This window comes from Pagrus pagrus, assembly GCF_965226575.1.
Source record: "Pagrus pagrus genome assembly, chromosome: 7".
Taxonomy (NCBI): domain Eukaryota; kingdom Metazoa; phylum Chordata; class Actinopteri; order Spariformes; family Sparidae; genus Pagrus; species Pagrus pagrus.
Genome location: NC_140191.1, coordinates 8,314,324 through 8,331,981, shown reverse-complemented (window position 1 = coordinate 8,331,981; position 17,658 = coordinate 8,314,324). Strand labels below are relative to the sequence as shown.

General features: G+C 42.6%; 1 protein-coding gene across 2 annotated transcripts in view; it reads left to right on the top strand.

Moving 5' to 3' along the window:
• The first annotated feature begins 363 nt into the window (after positions 1-363).
• ago3a (argonaute RISC catalytic component 3a) overlaps positions 364-17,658 on the top strand; it is a 33,271-nt gene continuing 15,976 nt past the window's right edge. For both annotated transcript variants that reach the window (XM_084357703.1, XM_084357702.1), the window contains exons 1-5: positions 364-611; positions 15,020-15,191; positions 15,420-15,540; positions 15,671-15,879; positions 16,749-16,885. In XM_084357703.1, the coding sequence (XP_084213829.1) occupies positions 593-611; positions 15,020-15,191; positions 15,420-15,540; positions 15,671-15,879; positions 16,749-16,885 (658 nt within the window). In that variant the 5' untranslated portion in view covers positions 364-592. The remainder of the gene's footprint in view (positions 612-15,019; positions 15,192-15,419; positions 15,541-15,670; positions 15,880-16,748; positions 16,886-17,658) is intronic.

Here is a 17,658-nt window from a genome sequence, read left to right as displayed (position 1 = left end):
CTATCCGAACCAGCCGAGCTAGCAGGCTAGCTAATTAACGTAGCTACTACCCGACGCTCGCCGTGTCGCGGAGACGAATTTATGTCGTCTCTGTTCGTGCCCAGCCGTCGGTAGGGATTCATTTGGACTCGGTGACCCCGCTGTGATGATATCCTGACAGCTCCTCTCATCCGTGCCTGCCACTTTCCCAAGCCTGGCTAGCGAGCTAACTTGGGCTAACTAGCGGGGGTTTTTTCACTGCCACAGGGTCGCGTCGAGCAACCAGTAGCTTTCGCCGTGGCAGCGGACTCCGATTGGATACGTTGACCGTGTGCGAAGCGGCGGTGTGCGGGGAGGGAGGGAGGGGGGGACGCCGGAGACCCCCGGGCCGGCGAGACGACCGTACCGAAGGGCCCCTTATCTTGACAGCCCGCAGGGAAGGAGAGGGAGAGAGGGGGGGGAAAACCAGCAGACAACCAGGGGGGAGACTTGGCCGTTCATCGCTGCAGAGGCGGTGCACCGCTGAAGGAGACACCGGATTGAACGGAGGAAGAGTCCCACACGTTTTTTGACAACTGTGATCCGGGAAGTGAACCGGGCAGAGACCTCATGAATGGAAATCGGAACTACAGGTAAATTAATCCGTCATGTCTCTTTGCTAAGTTGTCGACTGGTTTTACATTACATGTGTTGGTGGAAGTTACATTTCCTGGGGGGTGATGGCTTGATGGTTATTAGACTTGTAACCAGGGAGTCTTTTTATTTTGCCACAACATGAGTCACAGTTGATTTACTGCCCCCCCCTTCATATGAGACTGGGCTTCTCTGAAAAGCAACATATTTGGCTGTCGTGATCGTTCATTGTCCAAGTGCACTGAGGACTAAGACTGTCCCACTCTTTGTAAGCTCGTTATCCAGGTGTGTGGGCTTGATTGAGCAGGTGTTGAGGTCGAGCCTGGTATTCCCCTGCATTACCAGGAAGACTCCCACCATGTTAATTCCTTGTATTAGTGTTCTGGGTGCAAAATGAGATGCACTGAGGTCAAACCTTGCCCGGCTAGTCACTTGAGATCTTGTAAAAGTGGGTATAGTCCTCTGTCTTTGGGTCAGCCGCTGACCCCAGACTGACCTTAACACATTTAGCAGTAGCCTCTGTCACAACATGTACAGTCTGAGATTCACCCAGTGTTGTCCTGACCGATGCTGTGTGCATGAAACCTTAAACCTATTCTTGTTTTCTAATCTGTTAAAGGGGCACTGTGTAGTTTTTAGAGAAGAAATTCAAACACAGAATCAGAAATTTGCAATATTAACGAGATGATACAAACTCATAAATATGTATTTTCTCCGTGACTGAATAAACAAGCTGTTCTCAGAGGAAAATAAGGTCGCTGTTTGAAGCTAGAAAGGTGGCAGGGTCCGCCACATATAAACACGGTGAAACAGTATGAAACTGTGTTGTCCTTCTAAGGTCAGTTTGTTTATTCAGTTTACAAAGTCATGAAAACTAAGAGAGTTTGTATATTTAGTTTGTTAAGGCAAAGCTCTCTCTTCTGATTAATATTTCTTCCCCAAAACTACATAGTGCATGTTTTTGATATTAAAAAACATAAACAAATAAAGCTGGAACTTACGTCTTAACACAAATATGACCAATAATTTGAGACTAAAACGACATCAATGGGATCTTTGGTTGTTTTTGGCGACCTGTGAAATTTTGTTTATCCAGCTACACAACACTCTAAGTAACAAAAAAAAACCAAAAACACTGAAAGCCTTGTTACTGATCTACGTCAGTGACCTCATGTAACCTTTCACAATGCTGTCCAGTCAACCTCGGCCAACGTCAGTAAAAACTGCTTCTTTCTCGGTCATAGTGGCAGTTAAACAGTCCGGACCTCCCGGCTTTGTCTCAGCTGTAACGGAAGCTATCCACTTATGTGACCATAAACTGAACGCCAGGTACTCTTGATCCGCCAGTGACACATGATACAGCGGTTGGTTCTTAACCCACCCGCCTCCCCCTCAAGAGGAGATCCCTCTCTGCTGGCTGCTGTCTCATTAGCCTCTCTGCTGCTCTCAGATGGGACACTTCCCAACGTCCGTAGCACAAGGGAACACAAGGTATTTTCCCAGTGACCCAGCATGCCAAACGGACTCGAGCAGTTGTGTGTTGCAGTTGGGGCAGGTGTGCGAGTTAAGATTACAGTATCTTCTGGATGGCATTTGGTGTGTTCTCACAGGCGAAATGCAGTTTTTGACCAAAAGGAAGAACCAGATTTTGTCCCCCTACACTCTGGCTGCAACTGTGCTTCAATATTATGTGATTAGGTTCAACCAGATGTAATCATTTTACTCTTATAGCTACCCAGGACTCCAGACTACCTTTTTACACTGGTCTCACTCCCTCTTCTTTTTAGGAGCTCGAGTTGTCTGCTTCCACCACAACACTCAAGCTCCTTAATCAGCATTGACCATAAAAAAAAAGACCTTGGGACTCACTATGAGTGTGTTGGTGTTTGCTTGCAGCACAGTACTCCACAGCCAGCTGAGAGAGAGCACATCAAATGCAATTTCATGCAGAATATACTTCTAGCCAGCCTTCCATTGAGTGTGTTGAGGACAGGGTTGATGCTTTCACCGTGAAAGATATTAAAGCATTAATATAGTCAGTCAGAGGCAGGTTTTACCTTTTATTTCTGTGTCATGTCCATGTAGGTCACTGCAGGGACTTGATATTTTGTGTGTTTGTTCATGATCACATATTATTAAACAACACAGGCCAACCAGTGAATCCAATGCCTGGGTGAATGATTAGAAGGGGGCCAACAGCGCAAGGAGCAGGCGTAGGAACGGACTAACGCTTCTCCCTGGTAGTAGTCTAAGCAGCAGCATGTGGTATGGAAACCAGGGCTCTGGAGAGCTTAGCACCAGGGATAAAATGAGTGCAAGGCTTTTGAGGCCTAGGCAAATCAAATCCATTTTGATGTGCTAACCCTGAGGTATGCCCACAAACTGCCCATCACTTGATGATGCGATGTTACATTATGGCTGAGTTGCAAAGCTCGAACTCATCATTCAACATAACCTTGAATGGAGAAATACATATTTTCTTACATATCATTTTTAAAGTATACAGAGTTTAGTTATTGATAAGTCATGCTTGTTTCAGTAGCAGGTCAGCCTTTAAAGAACATTTTGCGAAATACGGTTATTTACTCTTTGCTGTGAGTTAGATGATAAGGTCTGTCTTTTTAATATTGAGCTTCAGCCAGTTAGCTTAGCTCAGCATTACGGCCTGTCTCCATCTATTTAATTTTCACTGTTTTATGGGCGGTTGTGCGGTGGACTTTTGTTTAGCTGGGGCCAATAACTTCCTGGAGTAGTTGGTTATCTGGTTATCTCTAACCCTACCCTCACGTTGATGACAAACAAGATATATTGTGTTTATTAGTATAAGCTTTTGAGGGACTAGTAGGCATATTTTGTTACTTCTGGATGGAGCGAGGCCATCAGAGTCTCCCTGTTTTCAGGCTGCTGATGTGCAGCGTTGTGAAAAAGAATCTCCCCCCGGGGCCAATTAAGTCTAACTAACAAACTAACTAACTTTACACTAAGATAAGATAAGATAAGCTAAGATAATCTAAGTTAAGCCAAGCTAAGCCGAGATAGAATAAGCTAAACTAAGATAACCATCTGCTGGCTGAATATTTATCTTACAACCATGAGACTGGTGTTGATGCTGTCACCTAACTCTTGGCAAGAAAGCAAAGTGCCAACATGTTGAACATTTCTTTAGTTTAATGGCCACATCAAGGTGCCAGTGGTGCACGCTAGGGCTCCAACGAATGATTATCGATTCATCAATCATTTAGTCTGGAAAATGTCAGAAATTGTGAAAAATGCTTATTATATTTCCCTTTAAGTGATTACTCAACTAATGGTTTCAGCTCTGTGCACATAAACACTTTACATATTGAGAGATACAGCTTACTGGAAGACAATGAGATGGCACAGCAGGGGGTCCTCCCCTACCCTCCACCTGTCACACTACACTGTGTAACCAGGTGGGATCTGAGTTGGCTGGAGATGACTCAGCTTCACTGAGGGTCTCTTTGGGGTGTTTATTTTTTGAGAACATCAGAAATGAGCTTTACTTCCTGTGGCTTGTCCTGTTGACGTCTTTCTCACGTTCATCAGCCAGTCTCTCTCTCTCCCTTTCATACCCCCTTCTTTCTCACACTCCCGAGTTTCCCGCTCTTTTTTTGATTCACAGACAGCACCCAACCCCCTTTCCTCGGTTACTGCCTCTATTTCCCTCTCTGTGCCTCAGTGGGAAACTCTGCCTTCCCTGTCAGTCACCTTGTAGGTTGGTCCTCTGTGGATTTTTGTGCAGACAGTGGGGTCGGCTTTGAGGGAAGGCTTAGTACTTGATTTGCAGTCTCTCCCCATAGTACTCAGTTCATTCAAGAAGACTGTTGACAATAGACAACCCCCATCCGCAACTCCAGCCACCCATAAGGCTAACCATTGGCATATTGTTGTAGGTTTCTATGGAGAATGCAGTTTGCCGTTGCTCTTTAGGCCCATTGTATTCGAGAGATTTACCCAATTGCCTCAATTTTACTGAAGAGAAAAAACCCATTCTCTGAGATTTCATGTGAGGCACTTTATTCCATGCTATGAAATAAATCTAACCAGTGTTGGTAATAATAGTCGATCAATCAAAAAACTAGGATCTACAGGGAGCTGCTGTTATAATACTCCAGTCTCAATGTGAGATCATTGTAGGTATTCAGCTTTTTTTTTTATGACTGGTTAATTAATGCTGTCAATGATATTGAACAACAAAGACAGTGTTCCTTCAAGTATTTAATTATATGTATTTCTGAATAATTAGAGTATTCCTGTCTCCAGGCTTTTCTTTGGAAAGGTAAAGTAGCAGGTCGTCTTTTGATGTTGAGCCTGCATGCTTGCTTGTTGTATTGTCACAAAATGTGACTTTTCTATGACAGTATTTACAGATATCCTAAATAATCATGCTTCATTTTGTCTTTTAAATTTTGAAACACAGATCGGTGCCAGAATTGAACCTGGGCAGGTGCTGCTTGATGTAAAATCTCCACTGATGTATCACCACTCCTGTTTTTTCTGATTTCTGACCTACATTTGCCTGCTCCTTAAATAGGATGAAAAAGTGTTGTTTCAGCTCAGCGCTACAGTGTAGTTTTGCCCAGTAAATTTGTCGTCTTAAAGCACAGTCTGTATTGTGAGTCCTGACGCCCTGTTCCTTATGTTTGCTAGGAAGTCTTGATCATGTGTTGTTGGAGTAGGCTGAAAGAAAACCGCTGGCTGACACATGCTGCTGTCAGAGTCTGGGGTGGACGACAAACTCCTGCAAGTGGGCTGGTTAGACAGAGTGGAAAGTCGAGGGATGGAGTGTGTGTGTGGGGGAGTGTGAGGAGGAGGAGGAGGAAGGCTGGAGGTTGTGATGTGTCACAGAGATTAGAAGCTGGAGCAGCCAGACCACACTCCTTTTCTACCTCCTCCTCCTCCTTCTGCTTCTCCCCTTCCTGAGATCTGTTTTTGGGGGAACTGCAAGGGGCTCATTTTAGGGGGAGGTTGTGGACAGGAAGAGAGGGAATTGGAAGGGGAAGTCAGTGCGTTTTGTTTGGGGGCTCACTGGAGAACAGAAGTTTGTCTGTTTATTAGTGGCAGAGAAAGATTTACGAATATCTCTTCATTATTCCAAACAGTCTTGAAACGAGGAGCGTTAAGATGGTTGAATAGCAGCTACGGTTCCTCACATTTAAAGGGACAATCAGTTATTTTCGCACACATAAACTAAAGTTAGAATTGTTTGTAGTTTGATTTAAATATTTCTCAGCTGATTGTAAGTAAAAATGTCGCCCTGTTTTTACATGTTAATTTTAACAGCACCAAACAAAAAACAGAGGGAAGGTCTCCCTTTTAGCCATCTCCCAATACTTTATTCAGACATTATAATTGGCTGTCTTCTGCCAAATATCAAGTGCACTTTACCACTCAATGAGCTCACTACTTGATATTTTCAATGCTATGAAACTTTAACCGAAAAAAGAAGTTACTTCAATGCTTCTGTGAAGTTTAAAGTGTGCGTCAGTCTGTCTCTGGCTTTTGTTCCTCTCCTCTATTCAGATTGTAGACCCTTTTGTGTATGCCTAAATGAAAAAAAAGCCCAATGTGTCGTAGTTAACTTGGATAGATGAGCTGAACATTTAAAAACTATTTAGAGACAGTTTCTGATGTGGAATATAGTCCAAATGAAGCTGTATGCAGTCAGTGATTAGGACTATTGAATTAATCGCCATTTAATCAGTTTGAGTAATTTTTGATGTCATTGCAGGCTTTAAGAAAAACTGACATTTTATAGATAACTAATCGATTAATTGAAAAAATAATCGACAGATTAATCTGCAATAAAGGTAATCATAATTTGCAGCCCTAATATTGTATTGGAAAGACATGTTGATTTCCATTTTCAGTGTTTTTAGAAGAGCTCTACTGATTTTGGGGCTGCGGTGGATGCAGATATAATGAAGTAAAAAAAATCCAATATTGATATATCGGCCGTTAAACACACACATTTCACACACATGATCTCTTAAATGTGGTTAACAAACACTTGCGAGAAAGATATGTGACGGAGGCAGGACATTTTTATAGTTTAACAATAAACTTTGTCTAAAATGACATCAGTGCACTGAAACAGTAAACTTTATAGATAATTAAATAATTACAAACTATCCCAACTATAATTTTCTGCATTATAATCTATAAAAACAAGAGTTTTCATATCTTTGTTTTCACATATGTGCCAATAAGGATATATCCATGATAGGCCAATATTGGTCAATAATAATGGTCAAACGAGCCTCTGCATATAAATCTCTACATAATTAATTCCTAAAAAAATACATTTCTCATTTCCACTTTTTCAAGTAAGATATTCTGGTTAAGATGTTGACATGACAGTTGCAGTAATCTGAGTATCACCTTGTTTCGGTACTAATTAATTTATAAGAGCGCATGTAAAACTCTGAGTGACAGAGCAGCCACCCTGCCCAAGTCAACATGAAAAGTCAACAACTCCTGGCCCCCGTCCGCTGTTCCACTCGGGCCCGACTAGCGAGACTCGAGGACAGAAGGCTCCATTTAACCTGCTGAGTAGAATCTGCTGGTCGGTCTAACAGAGCGAGTACTTTGTTTGAGTGAATATACACGTGTGTGTGTGTGTGCATGTGTGTGTCCATCCATCAGCTACCTGTGTCAGTAAGACTGTTCGGCCTTCCATAATGCCACTGAGTCATAACTGGCTTCTCACTGCAGTTGATTTCTCACCACGTCCAAATCCCTCCACCCGCTCCTGAAAATATTTCTGTCATGTTCCCTCCTTTGCTCTCCTTATTCTCACACATGCATTCAATCACTGTGCCTCAGGTTCGCCCTGAGGGGGGATTTCAGCATTTTTGCATGTTGTTGTGACTGACCAGGCCCTCGTCAGCCTGTCAGCGTGCGGCCGCCTGCTGGTATTTATCCGTGGCGGAGAGTGGCATCGACTCCCATGGGTGCAGATGCAAGACTCTTGAGGTTGATGAGGTGAACAGTTAGGAGGAGTGCGACTGCGTGTGACGTGCATCAGTCCTTCCTCGCCAGCTATCAGTCTTTCTGTGCGTGTGTGTTTCTAGGTTCTGCCTGCTGTGACTGACGCCATTGTGCCTCGCCACTGAGCACTCGCCCTGTTCCCACAGCTCAGGCCTCTCAGGATTAGAAACACAACAGCTGTATTGTGTATGTGTGTGTGTGTGTGTGTATGCGTGTGTCGGTGTGTGGGCCTGTATATGTGTGGACATGTGCACTCGTTAGCAGCGCGTACGTTCACAGGGATGTGTCCGAGGGGGTTAACAGGGACTGTATGTCAGCCGAGCTTCTCACTATCCAGTTATTCTGGCCTGCAGCCCGCTGTGTACAGTGTGACTGTGTTGTGTTGGAAAGCAGCAGAGTGGAACGAGTTCACATTTCCTCAGATGCTTCTGAAAAATATTCATGCGCTAAGGAAGACATCACAGTTATTGGTGTTATTATTTGATCTGTTTATCCCATGTGCACTGTTGCAGCGATGCCTCACTTGCTGAGCGGTATCACTCAGCCTGCAACACCGCCAGTGTGACTTAATGAATTATACTGGCTGCGCATACCATAGATTTGCATGTGAATTATTTAGAGGTGCACTGAAAAGTTAGAAGCTTCAGAGCTTCATTCATAAAGTTGACATTTAATTTCTATGTCAACATTTTAATTCTGTACAGCTTTTTTTGTTGCACAGTTGCAGACAAAGGTTAGGCTAAAGTTTTGTGCTTCAGTCCATATTTGTTGGCATTTAACCTTTTTAAAAACATCATTTTCATAACTATTTGCTCTCCCGGTTACCGCATGCAAATGAAGGCGCATACCTGTATTAACAAGGTCATGACAGCATCATAAATTACATTTATTAAAACCACAATAACAAGAAATCTATTTTGGCCCTTGCACTATAATAGTAAATTACTTAAGTCATTACTAGAGCTGCAACAATTTGTCGTTTAGTTGATTGGTAGTTAATAGAAATTTAATTGCCAACTATTTTGAGTATTGATTAATCGTTTTAGGCATCTCTCAAGCAAAAATGTCAAACATTTGCTGGTCCAGCTTCTTAAATGGAAGGATTTTCTGCTTTTCATCGTCATTTATGATATTCAAGAAAGAGTCTTTTGGTTTTGGACTGTCAGTTGGACGAAAGAAGCAATCTGAAGAAGTAATTTTGGTGGCGGAAAATAGTGATTTATCACATGTTTTTGTGACTAAATCTTTGAAACTGTGAAAAGAATTGGTAGATTAATCAATAATGAAAAACTGTTAGTTACAGCCCTAGTCTTTACAGAAACCATATTCTGTATCTGCACTTGCTTGGCCCTCAGTGCTCCTTTTTAATCCGATGAATCACTTTATTCGAGGTAAGGTTTTCTTTTTTTAGGGCAATGACGGCATAAAATACGACATCAGATTTTCAAAGCTTCTTTCAAAGAAATCTGTAGAAGCTTTGAGTGTAAAAAAAACATTAAATTCGGTGCAGCCCTTGAATTATCTGAATCTATTTGGCCTTGACTACAGAGAGTCTTAGGAAAGACAATAAAACTTTAAAACTACTTGTGATATTAGTCTTAAATGCACGGTTATACCAGAGCTGCATGTGGATCAAATTGAATACATTCAGAAAAATTCTGATAAGAAACAATAAAATGCTGCCAGACTGGGTTTCAGCAGCACCATAAAAGCATTTCCAGCCTTTATTACTACGTTATACATGTGTTGGAGGTTTGCTCAAACTGTAAAAGGCGCCAAAGCCAGCAGACTTGTGTAAAACTGATCCGCCAACAAGAAGTGGCGGAATATGTCCAAAAGCAGGGGTGCCAGCTTAACCGCACAAGCGACACACAAAAAATCATCAAACTGAAGCTGTGTGTTCAGCAAAAAATTGGCAAAAATATGTGGAGCATATTGGGCATGCTGTCGGGCAGCGGGAAAGTGGATTTTGTTGCAGGACTCGTAGGAGTAGTTTGAGAAGTTTCTACCAATGTTTTGGTACTGAAACGCTGCCATGAAACTATGTTACTATTGGAGAACGGTGTATGTGACATATATTCAAACGGACAACAGCAGCTGTCCTATGAAAGAGGAAAATACAAACGTTTAAGAGCCACCTTTCAAGCCTGGAGGGTTTAAGCATATAAAAGCACAGATTTTTAGTTGGCATGTCCCTTTATTATGATTATCTGCTTTATTTGAAACTACTGTATTTGGCCCAGAAATAAAGAAACAATTCTTCTAGATATAAAATGAAGAAAGTGGCTTTAATGCAAGTTTACATGGATTACTTCATCTGTGATTGTGCATCCCTCATATTAAGTGACTATCCATTGTAAATGCAAAACCCACAGTTCAGCTTGAGTTCTGTTTTTAGTAACAGTTTATTTTTCCGTCTCTGTGAATGAAAGAAATTGCTGTTGCTGACATTACTATTACTGTTGCATATCTTCATAACAGCAGCTTGTTTAACGACAAGCCAGCACCAGACTCGGGTTATAGAATGAATGACTTGCTGCGCAATAAAACGGTAACAAGGACGCTTAAGCTACTCGTTCAGCAGGAGTCAATAAGCCCAAGGCTCGAGTGGCAATTCCCATCCACAATGTGACTCGGGATTGTCGCAGTTTCACTAAAACTACACTAATGGAGTTAATTTTAATCACATGTCAAGAAGGGTTTGCCCTCCTCTGTCGTTTTTCACCGTCTGAATGTACAGGCTCAGGAAATGAGAATCATACTGATAGACAAGGGGGGGGGGATTATATCTACTCTCTTCTGTTTGTTAAAGCATGTCCTTCCTGTAATTATCTGAAAGTGTACACACGCACATACACACTCAGTGCAGCATATTTCAACAAGTGGAGGTTTCCACGAACCCTCATTCTCACTGTACACAGATCCAATAAGCCTTTGATGTGTCAGTGCAGATTTGTGGTTGAGTTTTCACTATTTGTCATAGTCAAATAAAACACGTCACCTACCAACAGCAGAGGTCATTGCATCCCTGACGTGTTCTTGATTCGTATTCTGCATTTAGTCTTGTAGAATTTGGGTGTTCCTGTAAACTCACGCAAGCATCTTCGTGTGTCAGGGGTTGCACAGCTTCCAACACACCTACCAACAACCACGCAGTTGGCAACTATCAGACAGACCGAGAGCTTGAGACTCAAGTACTCTGCTTTCCCAGTAACAGTTAAACCTCCCTCTCTGACCCCCTTCTGCCTGTGGACAAACACACTTGTTATGTCTGATTTCGGAGCAAACGGTTTCCAAGAAGTGCAGATAGAAGGGAGGTGTCCGATGTGTTGCCAAATGATCCGGATCGGGTTGGCTGTTCAGAAAATCCTTCAAAAAACGCATGCCTGGTTGATTTTCAACTTCGCAGCATGTTGCCTGCCATGCGCGTGATGTTGTAAGGTCCCATCTGTGTTCACAGCGAGCAGTCATCACCACAGATGAATGCTGAAGCCAAAGTGAGTTTTCTTAAGCTGCAGGCTGCTCAGACGGCCATTATATTGAATTCTGGTTTAATAAAGAAAATCAAACCGCCCTACATGAAAGAAGAAATCTCCAAATTGTTTTTTCCTCCCAAACAAAAGGTTTTTATAAGCAAAATCACTATTTTAGCCTTTTTAAATTTCTGGAACATTTCACCCCATGGAGAGACGTTTGCCCTTGAAGAAATATGAAATCTTCTTTGCACGCACAGAGAACCTAAACAAACCCCCATCTTAATGTCTCGAAGGATTTCTGCGAGCGACAGAAATCACCCAGAGGTCTGTCATAATCGCAGGAAGCCAAAGAATGCAGAGGCAGGCCAGCCAAATATCATGGCGATGGGGGCCAATGTTTTGATGAGTCCCACACAAGTTGTTTGTTTTGATGCCCGTTTGCATCTTGTCAGATTACCAGCAGCCAAACACAAATCACGACAGCGGGCGGTGGGTTAGCGTGTGTGTGAGCAGGCACTTTTGGCCGCGGAGATTGCGCTGTGTCAGGAATAATTTGTTTGTGCGATTTAAGAATTTATAGCAGTTTGTCAGTGTGTGTGTGCGCGTCTGCTTTTGAAAAGCATCAGAGAGCGTGTGTGTGGTCTTGTGTTTATGCAAAATGCCAAAAGTATTAACTCTTTGTTTAATATGGGAAATGTAAACCCATTCTATCAGGATGCCTGCGCAAAAACCACACCGCAAATTACTGTACGTCTGTGTGTGGGTTTCATACTGAAACAAAACCAACTGGCTGCGTGTGTTTGTGTGCGCGCAAGTGGGTGTAACGCAAGAACTTAAGTGTGTGTGATGTGGCTTTTTTTTTTTTTTTTTGCATCAAGTTTTATTTTTTCTTGCTGTGACACCCTGTCATTCTTACCATAGTTCATCCACTACTGAAACGAGGAGCGTGGACTCAAGGATGCTTCGCAGTGTGTTTCTCTGTCCGCGGTGGCTCTGTGACTCATGCTGAGTGGAAGCCAGTTGCCAGAGGCAGATGAAAGCCGGAAAACACCAACCCTGCCCACTCTCTAATCCTGCCACTCCCTGCTAACCTCCTCTTACTTGCCAGGACCGTCACAGGACATAAAAAAAGTTCTCTGCATAAGGGAAATCCTGATTTCAAAAGCAAATCAGGCACTCCAAAAAAGAAAATATCAGGAGATGAGGAAGGAAAACATTAATATTTATTGTGTGGGCTAAATCATGAAAAGGGCAATAATTAAAAAAGCCGACATGTTTCGACCATCAGGGCTTCAATAGGGAAATCCTCTTGAGGTTTGTATCGAGGACTTCTTCAGTGAATTCTCTCCGGAAATTGTCTGAATTAGAAAATGTTTCAATCTGTGCTTGGCAAGCTTGTTTCTGTAGCCCTAATGAAGATTTACCAGAATATCTGTCTTCTCTCTTTTTCTCACTTAACTCACAAGTTTCACTGAGGGCCCCAAGGGAATTACCATAACAAAAGTTTGTGTGCGCATAGATTTGTGCGAGAGGGACAGCCGTGGCAGGAATTCCAGACTTTCCTCTCTTTTTCATCATTTTATCCCAGCGGGCTGTTTCAAACGCGAGGCCCTCACCCCCTCCGTCACCTCCGTTAGCCTCCACCCCACAGCCCACCCAGAGGAGAAACAGAAAATGAGAGCGGGGCAGAAGGTGCATACTTCCAAAGGCTGACTGTAAACAAACATGTTGTCTGCCGTTACCTCACAGAAGGTTTCTGTTCTGGCGTGGGGAGGTTTTTTTTTTTTATTATGAACTTCCCCTCAGCAGGGCCCTCAACTCTAACTTCACCCACACATGTGCACCTATGAGTCAAATCAGCGATGATTCACACTCAGCTATGACTCTCGTTTATCAATGACACATTTGGGACAGTTTTTATTTTTTTGGTAGAGTGCTGTTGAGACACAATGAGACAGTTGAACAAAACTGAGAAAAGGCCACGGGGGTGGAGGGGGGATAAACAAAGTAACACTTGCCAGACGAATGAATGAGTCTCATCCGAGTTTCGGTGTAAAAATAACTCTTGCATAACAAAAGCAAAACTTAGGATGGCATCGTAATTGTAATCGAAACATTACATTGGCACAGCAAAGCCATTTGTTTTGTCATGTGTGATGTGGAAGGCAAAAAGAGCGCTGACATGAGTGTGGCACATTAAGTTGAGCAGAACAGAACTTGCTGTTTCTGGATCAAAGTGACTCATGTCTGAGACATCTGATGGTCTTTTGTGTGAGCGTGTGCAAGCACAGTAATGCTGCTTTCCAGAAAAAATGTGAACACACTAAGTAGATTACCAGATACATGCTCACACGCAATGTTGCCCTGTATGGGCCGGTTCGAAGAGCAGTTGACACATTTAGCAAGTTATTTTGTGAAGAGCTGCTGTGATTATTCAATTAGTTTTTAGCTGTTGAATTCATTATCATCATCCATCGATCATCTGTCATCTTAGAGGGACACTTTTTACTTCCACTACAGTGAAATTAAAGAGTCTTAGTTACAAAATTACATTATTCAGCTCTTTTATATCTTCCTCTGCCAAGGAGGTTTTTGCCCATGTCCATTTGTTGCTTGGTTGGTTTGTTTGTCAGCAGGATTACACAAAAAATACTGATCAGATTTCCACAAAAATTGGATGAAAGATGTGTCTCGACCCAGAATAGACCCTGTTAACTTTTGGTGCTGATCAAGATAAAGGGTTCTTTTTCTCTCTTTTTCTTTCTGTCTTAATTTTTAAGGGATTAATGCATGGATCCTAATGGGAAAAAAACAGGTCTATTTATGTGGCTGGTATCTGAATAAATCCAGTTTGATGCAGATTGAAATAAAAATCCAGATCTAGTGGATTGAAATATGTTTATTTAATATTGAATTCGGCTTGATTGAATCAAAGGGGCTGTTGGGCCTCGGTGGAGGTATGAGCTCTATTGCCGTTCTAGTCTTAAATGCTGCAGTGATGATGTTAATGGCATCATTTGGAAGGCAGAACTGCAGTGGGACCTCAACGCGAACATTTGTTTTACATCATGAATTTACTAACTTTCATTATTTGTTTTGGTCCATGTGTAACACCCGTGTGCAGTTGTTTGCTTTAGAGTTGGTGCCCCATGATACATTTCTTTTTTTTTTTTCTGATGGGTGTCTGTTGTTCATTTTGAAAGTGGTTTAATTCCCCTGATACATCTATTATCATCTCTGTACTTTTCTTGTGTGACAGTGTGTTTTTCATTGAACAGTTTAGTGGGTGTGTGTGTGTTTGTGTTGTATAATGTTTAACGCGTTGATGTGAAATGTGTTTATTTTTGGTGGTTCCCCTACACAGCACCTTATCTTGACTTTTGGAATTTCACTGTTAATGTTTTTTTCCACCATCAGGCGCTTGTTACATTGTCGTCTACCAACCCAAGGACAGGGTTGAGAGAGTAGAATAGAAAGTATCTTTTTGAATCAGCTGGGATCATTCAGTTCTAACTTTTGTATAATGTCTGTTTTGTCAATAGAGCTCAACAAATAATGTTTTTTGATGTTTACATGTCCATTTTATAAATAAACAAATGATGCCTCTTATGTTGGCAAGGATAACTGAAGTTTGAATATTCAAGTGTTGTGATAAAGATATCTACTAAGGCAGGATATTATCACACATCAATCATTTTTTAAACTGTAAAATTCAACATGAGCGTATAAAGTAACATATGTTAAATATACAATCTAATAGAGAACATTACAATATCTGTGATAAGCCAGTCTCCTTCAGTGTCAGCGTGCAGATAAATCATCCGAGCTTAACACATTTTGTTAATTGAAAATGGCCCGACTCTTATCTACGCTACATGCTATCTTTAACATTTATCTTCCCCTCCTTGTTCCCCTCCCAGGAGCCGTTGGGGCCCAGTCCCTGTTCTCCATGCCTCGGCGGCCTGGCTATGGCACGATGGGGAAGCCCATCAAGCTGCTGGCCAACTGCTTCCAGGTGGAGATCCCCAAGATGGATGTCTACCTCTACGAGGTGGACATCAAGCCTGACAAGTGCCCACGGCGAGTCAACAGGTAGGCTGGACCCGCTGAATAGCTTTTTAACTTCTCATCTCTTACATTTATGAATAGGCATTTAGCTGATGCCTAATATGGAGCATCTTGCAGTGAGCGAGTACACAGGTTTGTAGAGTCTTGCCAAAGGTTTTTTTGTGTTTGCTGATAACTGTTGATTTAACAGTTAACAGTTTTTGATGTCTTGAACATGTCTTCTGAACCTCAGTTTGTGTGTGTGTTGTGCAGGGAGGTGGTTGACTCGATGGTGCAGCACTTTAAGGTGACAATCTTTGGGGATCGCAGGCCAGTCTATGATGGAAAGAAGAGCCTCTACACAGCCAACCCACTGCCTGTGGCACCCGCAGGGGTGAGCTGGAAAAAGACAAATACACACAGTCCTAACAGCCACCACTTCAAGTCTACTCTCACTGGATGCATTCGCCTTGATCTAATCATCGTTGTCCTGTCTCGCTCTCCTCCTTCATTCCCCCCCTCAGGTGGACCTGGATGTCACTCTACCAGGTGAGGGAGGGAAAGATCGCCCCTTTAAAGTTTCCATCAAATTTGTGTCTCTGGTCAGCTGGCACATGCTCCACGAGGTGCTGACTGGCCGCAGCATGCCTGAGCCCCTGGAGCTGGATAAACCCATCAGCACCAACCCCGTGCACGCAGTGGATGTGGTGCTGCGACACCTGCCCTCCATGAAGTAAGCGCCAAAGAGTTACAGACTACTGTGTTCACACTTCTCATGTGAGCTGGGGGTCCTAATAGATAATGAGTTGTTGTTATTAGATAATTGAGAGGCGATGTTAGAGAATCATAAGGTAGCAGTCTATTTATCCTTACCTAATCACCCCGCCTCAGTGATCTTCAGTCAGCAAATAAAGTCAGAGATAAAGAACACATGACCCCTGTGATACTCATGTAAATACTATATGTTTGTTTTGTCACAGCGGCACCATTATCAGCACTCTGCTCCCAGCGGAAATCAAACACAGCTTATATGGGCTCTCTTGACCTCATACCATCTTCCACTCGATATCACTTTCTTAAGCCGCAGCAAGAACCCAGTCGAACACAATATCACCACGGCTTTAATGAAAATGTCTTTCAAAGCGTTATTAAAAAGTGGTGATATGGGCACCTTTCATTGAGCTCTGTTCGCAGCCACCGAGGGAGCGGTAGTGCAGCAGCATCGTGACACAATGTCAGCCGAGGATTCACCAAGAAAAATGTATCCCATGTGTAATTATTAATGTGTCCCCTGAGCAGAGAAATAAGAGGACGCCGGGGCCCCGGCAGTGTCACCACCTTCTCATTTCACCGATGTAGTTTCAGGCCATATTGAAGAGCAGCTGAATGTGACACTGTATAAACACATTTTTGACCTACATTCTCAATTCAGGATGTGTCAACTAATCTTACATTTCCTGTCATCTTGTGTGCGCCGTGTTCTCCTCCTTCTCACCTTGTCCTTTTTTCACCACCTTTGACTGTTTGTAACCTCCACATTATCTTTCCTGCCTTCAGCCGCTTTGCTTTACTCTCATAATTGCTGTTTTTTTCCCCATCTAGGTACACTCCGGTGGGTCGATCCTTCTTCTCGGCTCCAGAGGGCTATGACCATCCCCTGGGAGGTGGGAGGGAGGTTTGGTTCGGCTTCCATCAATCTGTGCGCCCAGCCATGTGGAAAATGATGCTTAACATTGATGGTGAGAACCAGATTCTACTTTGTATTTATTTTGCTGTGATGGCACCTCAGGGCTTCAATATGGCCTCAGTGTAGATACAGAAGCTGTTGTTTGCTCATGTTTACTAATGCATCTGTCCATGTTTAAAAAAAACAAAAAAAAAACCTCAAACATTCGCAAGATTCACTATGTTTTTTCGCAAAGAAGAACGCACACAGAGAAATTGTTCGTCTGTTCCTCTTTACCAGCTGGGGAAATGAGATTTTAATAATTAAAAAGATAGATTGGAATGAGATGGAGGCTCCATGATAGAGGCTATTTTTAGATATTTGTGCATGATCAATTTGCCTTCAATGATGTTATGTTTGAGGAAATGTAATAGCTTTATTTAACATAAATCTAACTTGTCTAACTGTCGCACTGATGAGAAAGCTGCTTCAATGGAGCTGAATCAGGTCTGCAAGACAAGCGAGGCTTTTTCATCCTTGTGGTGCTTTTTATGGGCTTGAGGGTGAAGATTGATTTTGGTTATTTCTTTAGAAAATCCAACTTGAAACTCTTCTTCCATTGCTTGTAAAGGCTGTTGAATGAGTTAAGCTTTACATGTGAGATGGCAGCGCTCCCACCCTGACATCACACATTATTGAGTTGTCGACCAATCTGTCAGAACGGAGCCAAATCTGCTGGCCGAGAACCAGTTTTTTCGGAAACGAATGAAACGGTTCAAGATGCAGTTCGGTAATTGGCTTCAGCGCTGCCCTTTTGTCAGCAGAAAAACTCTGTTTGTTGACCTG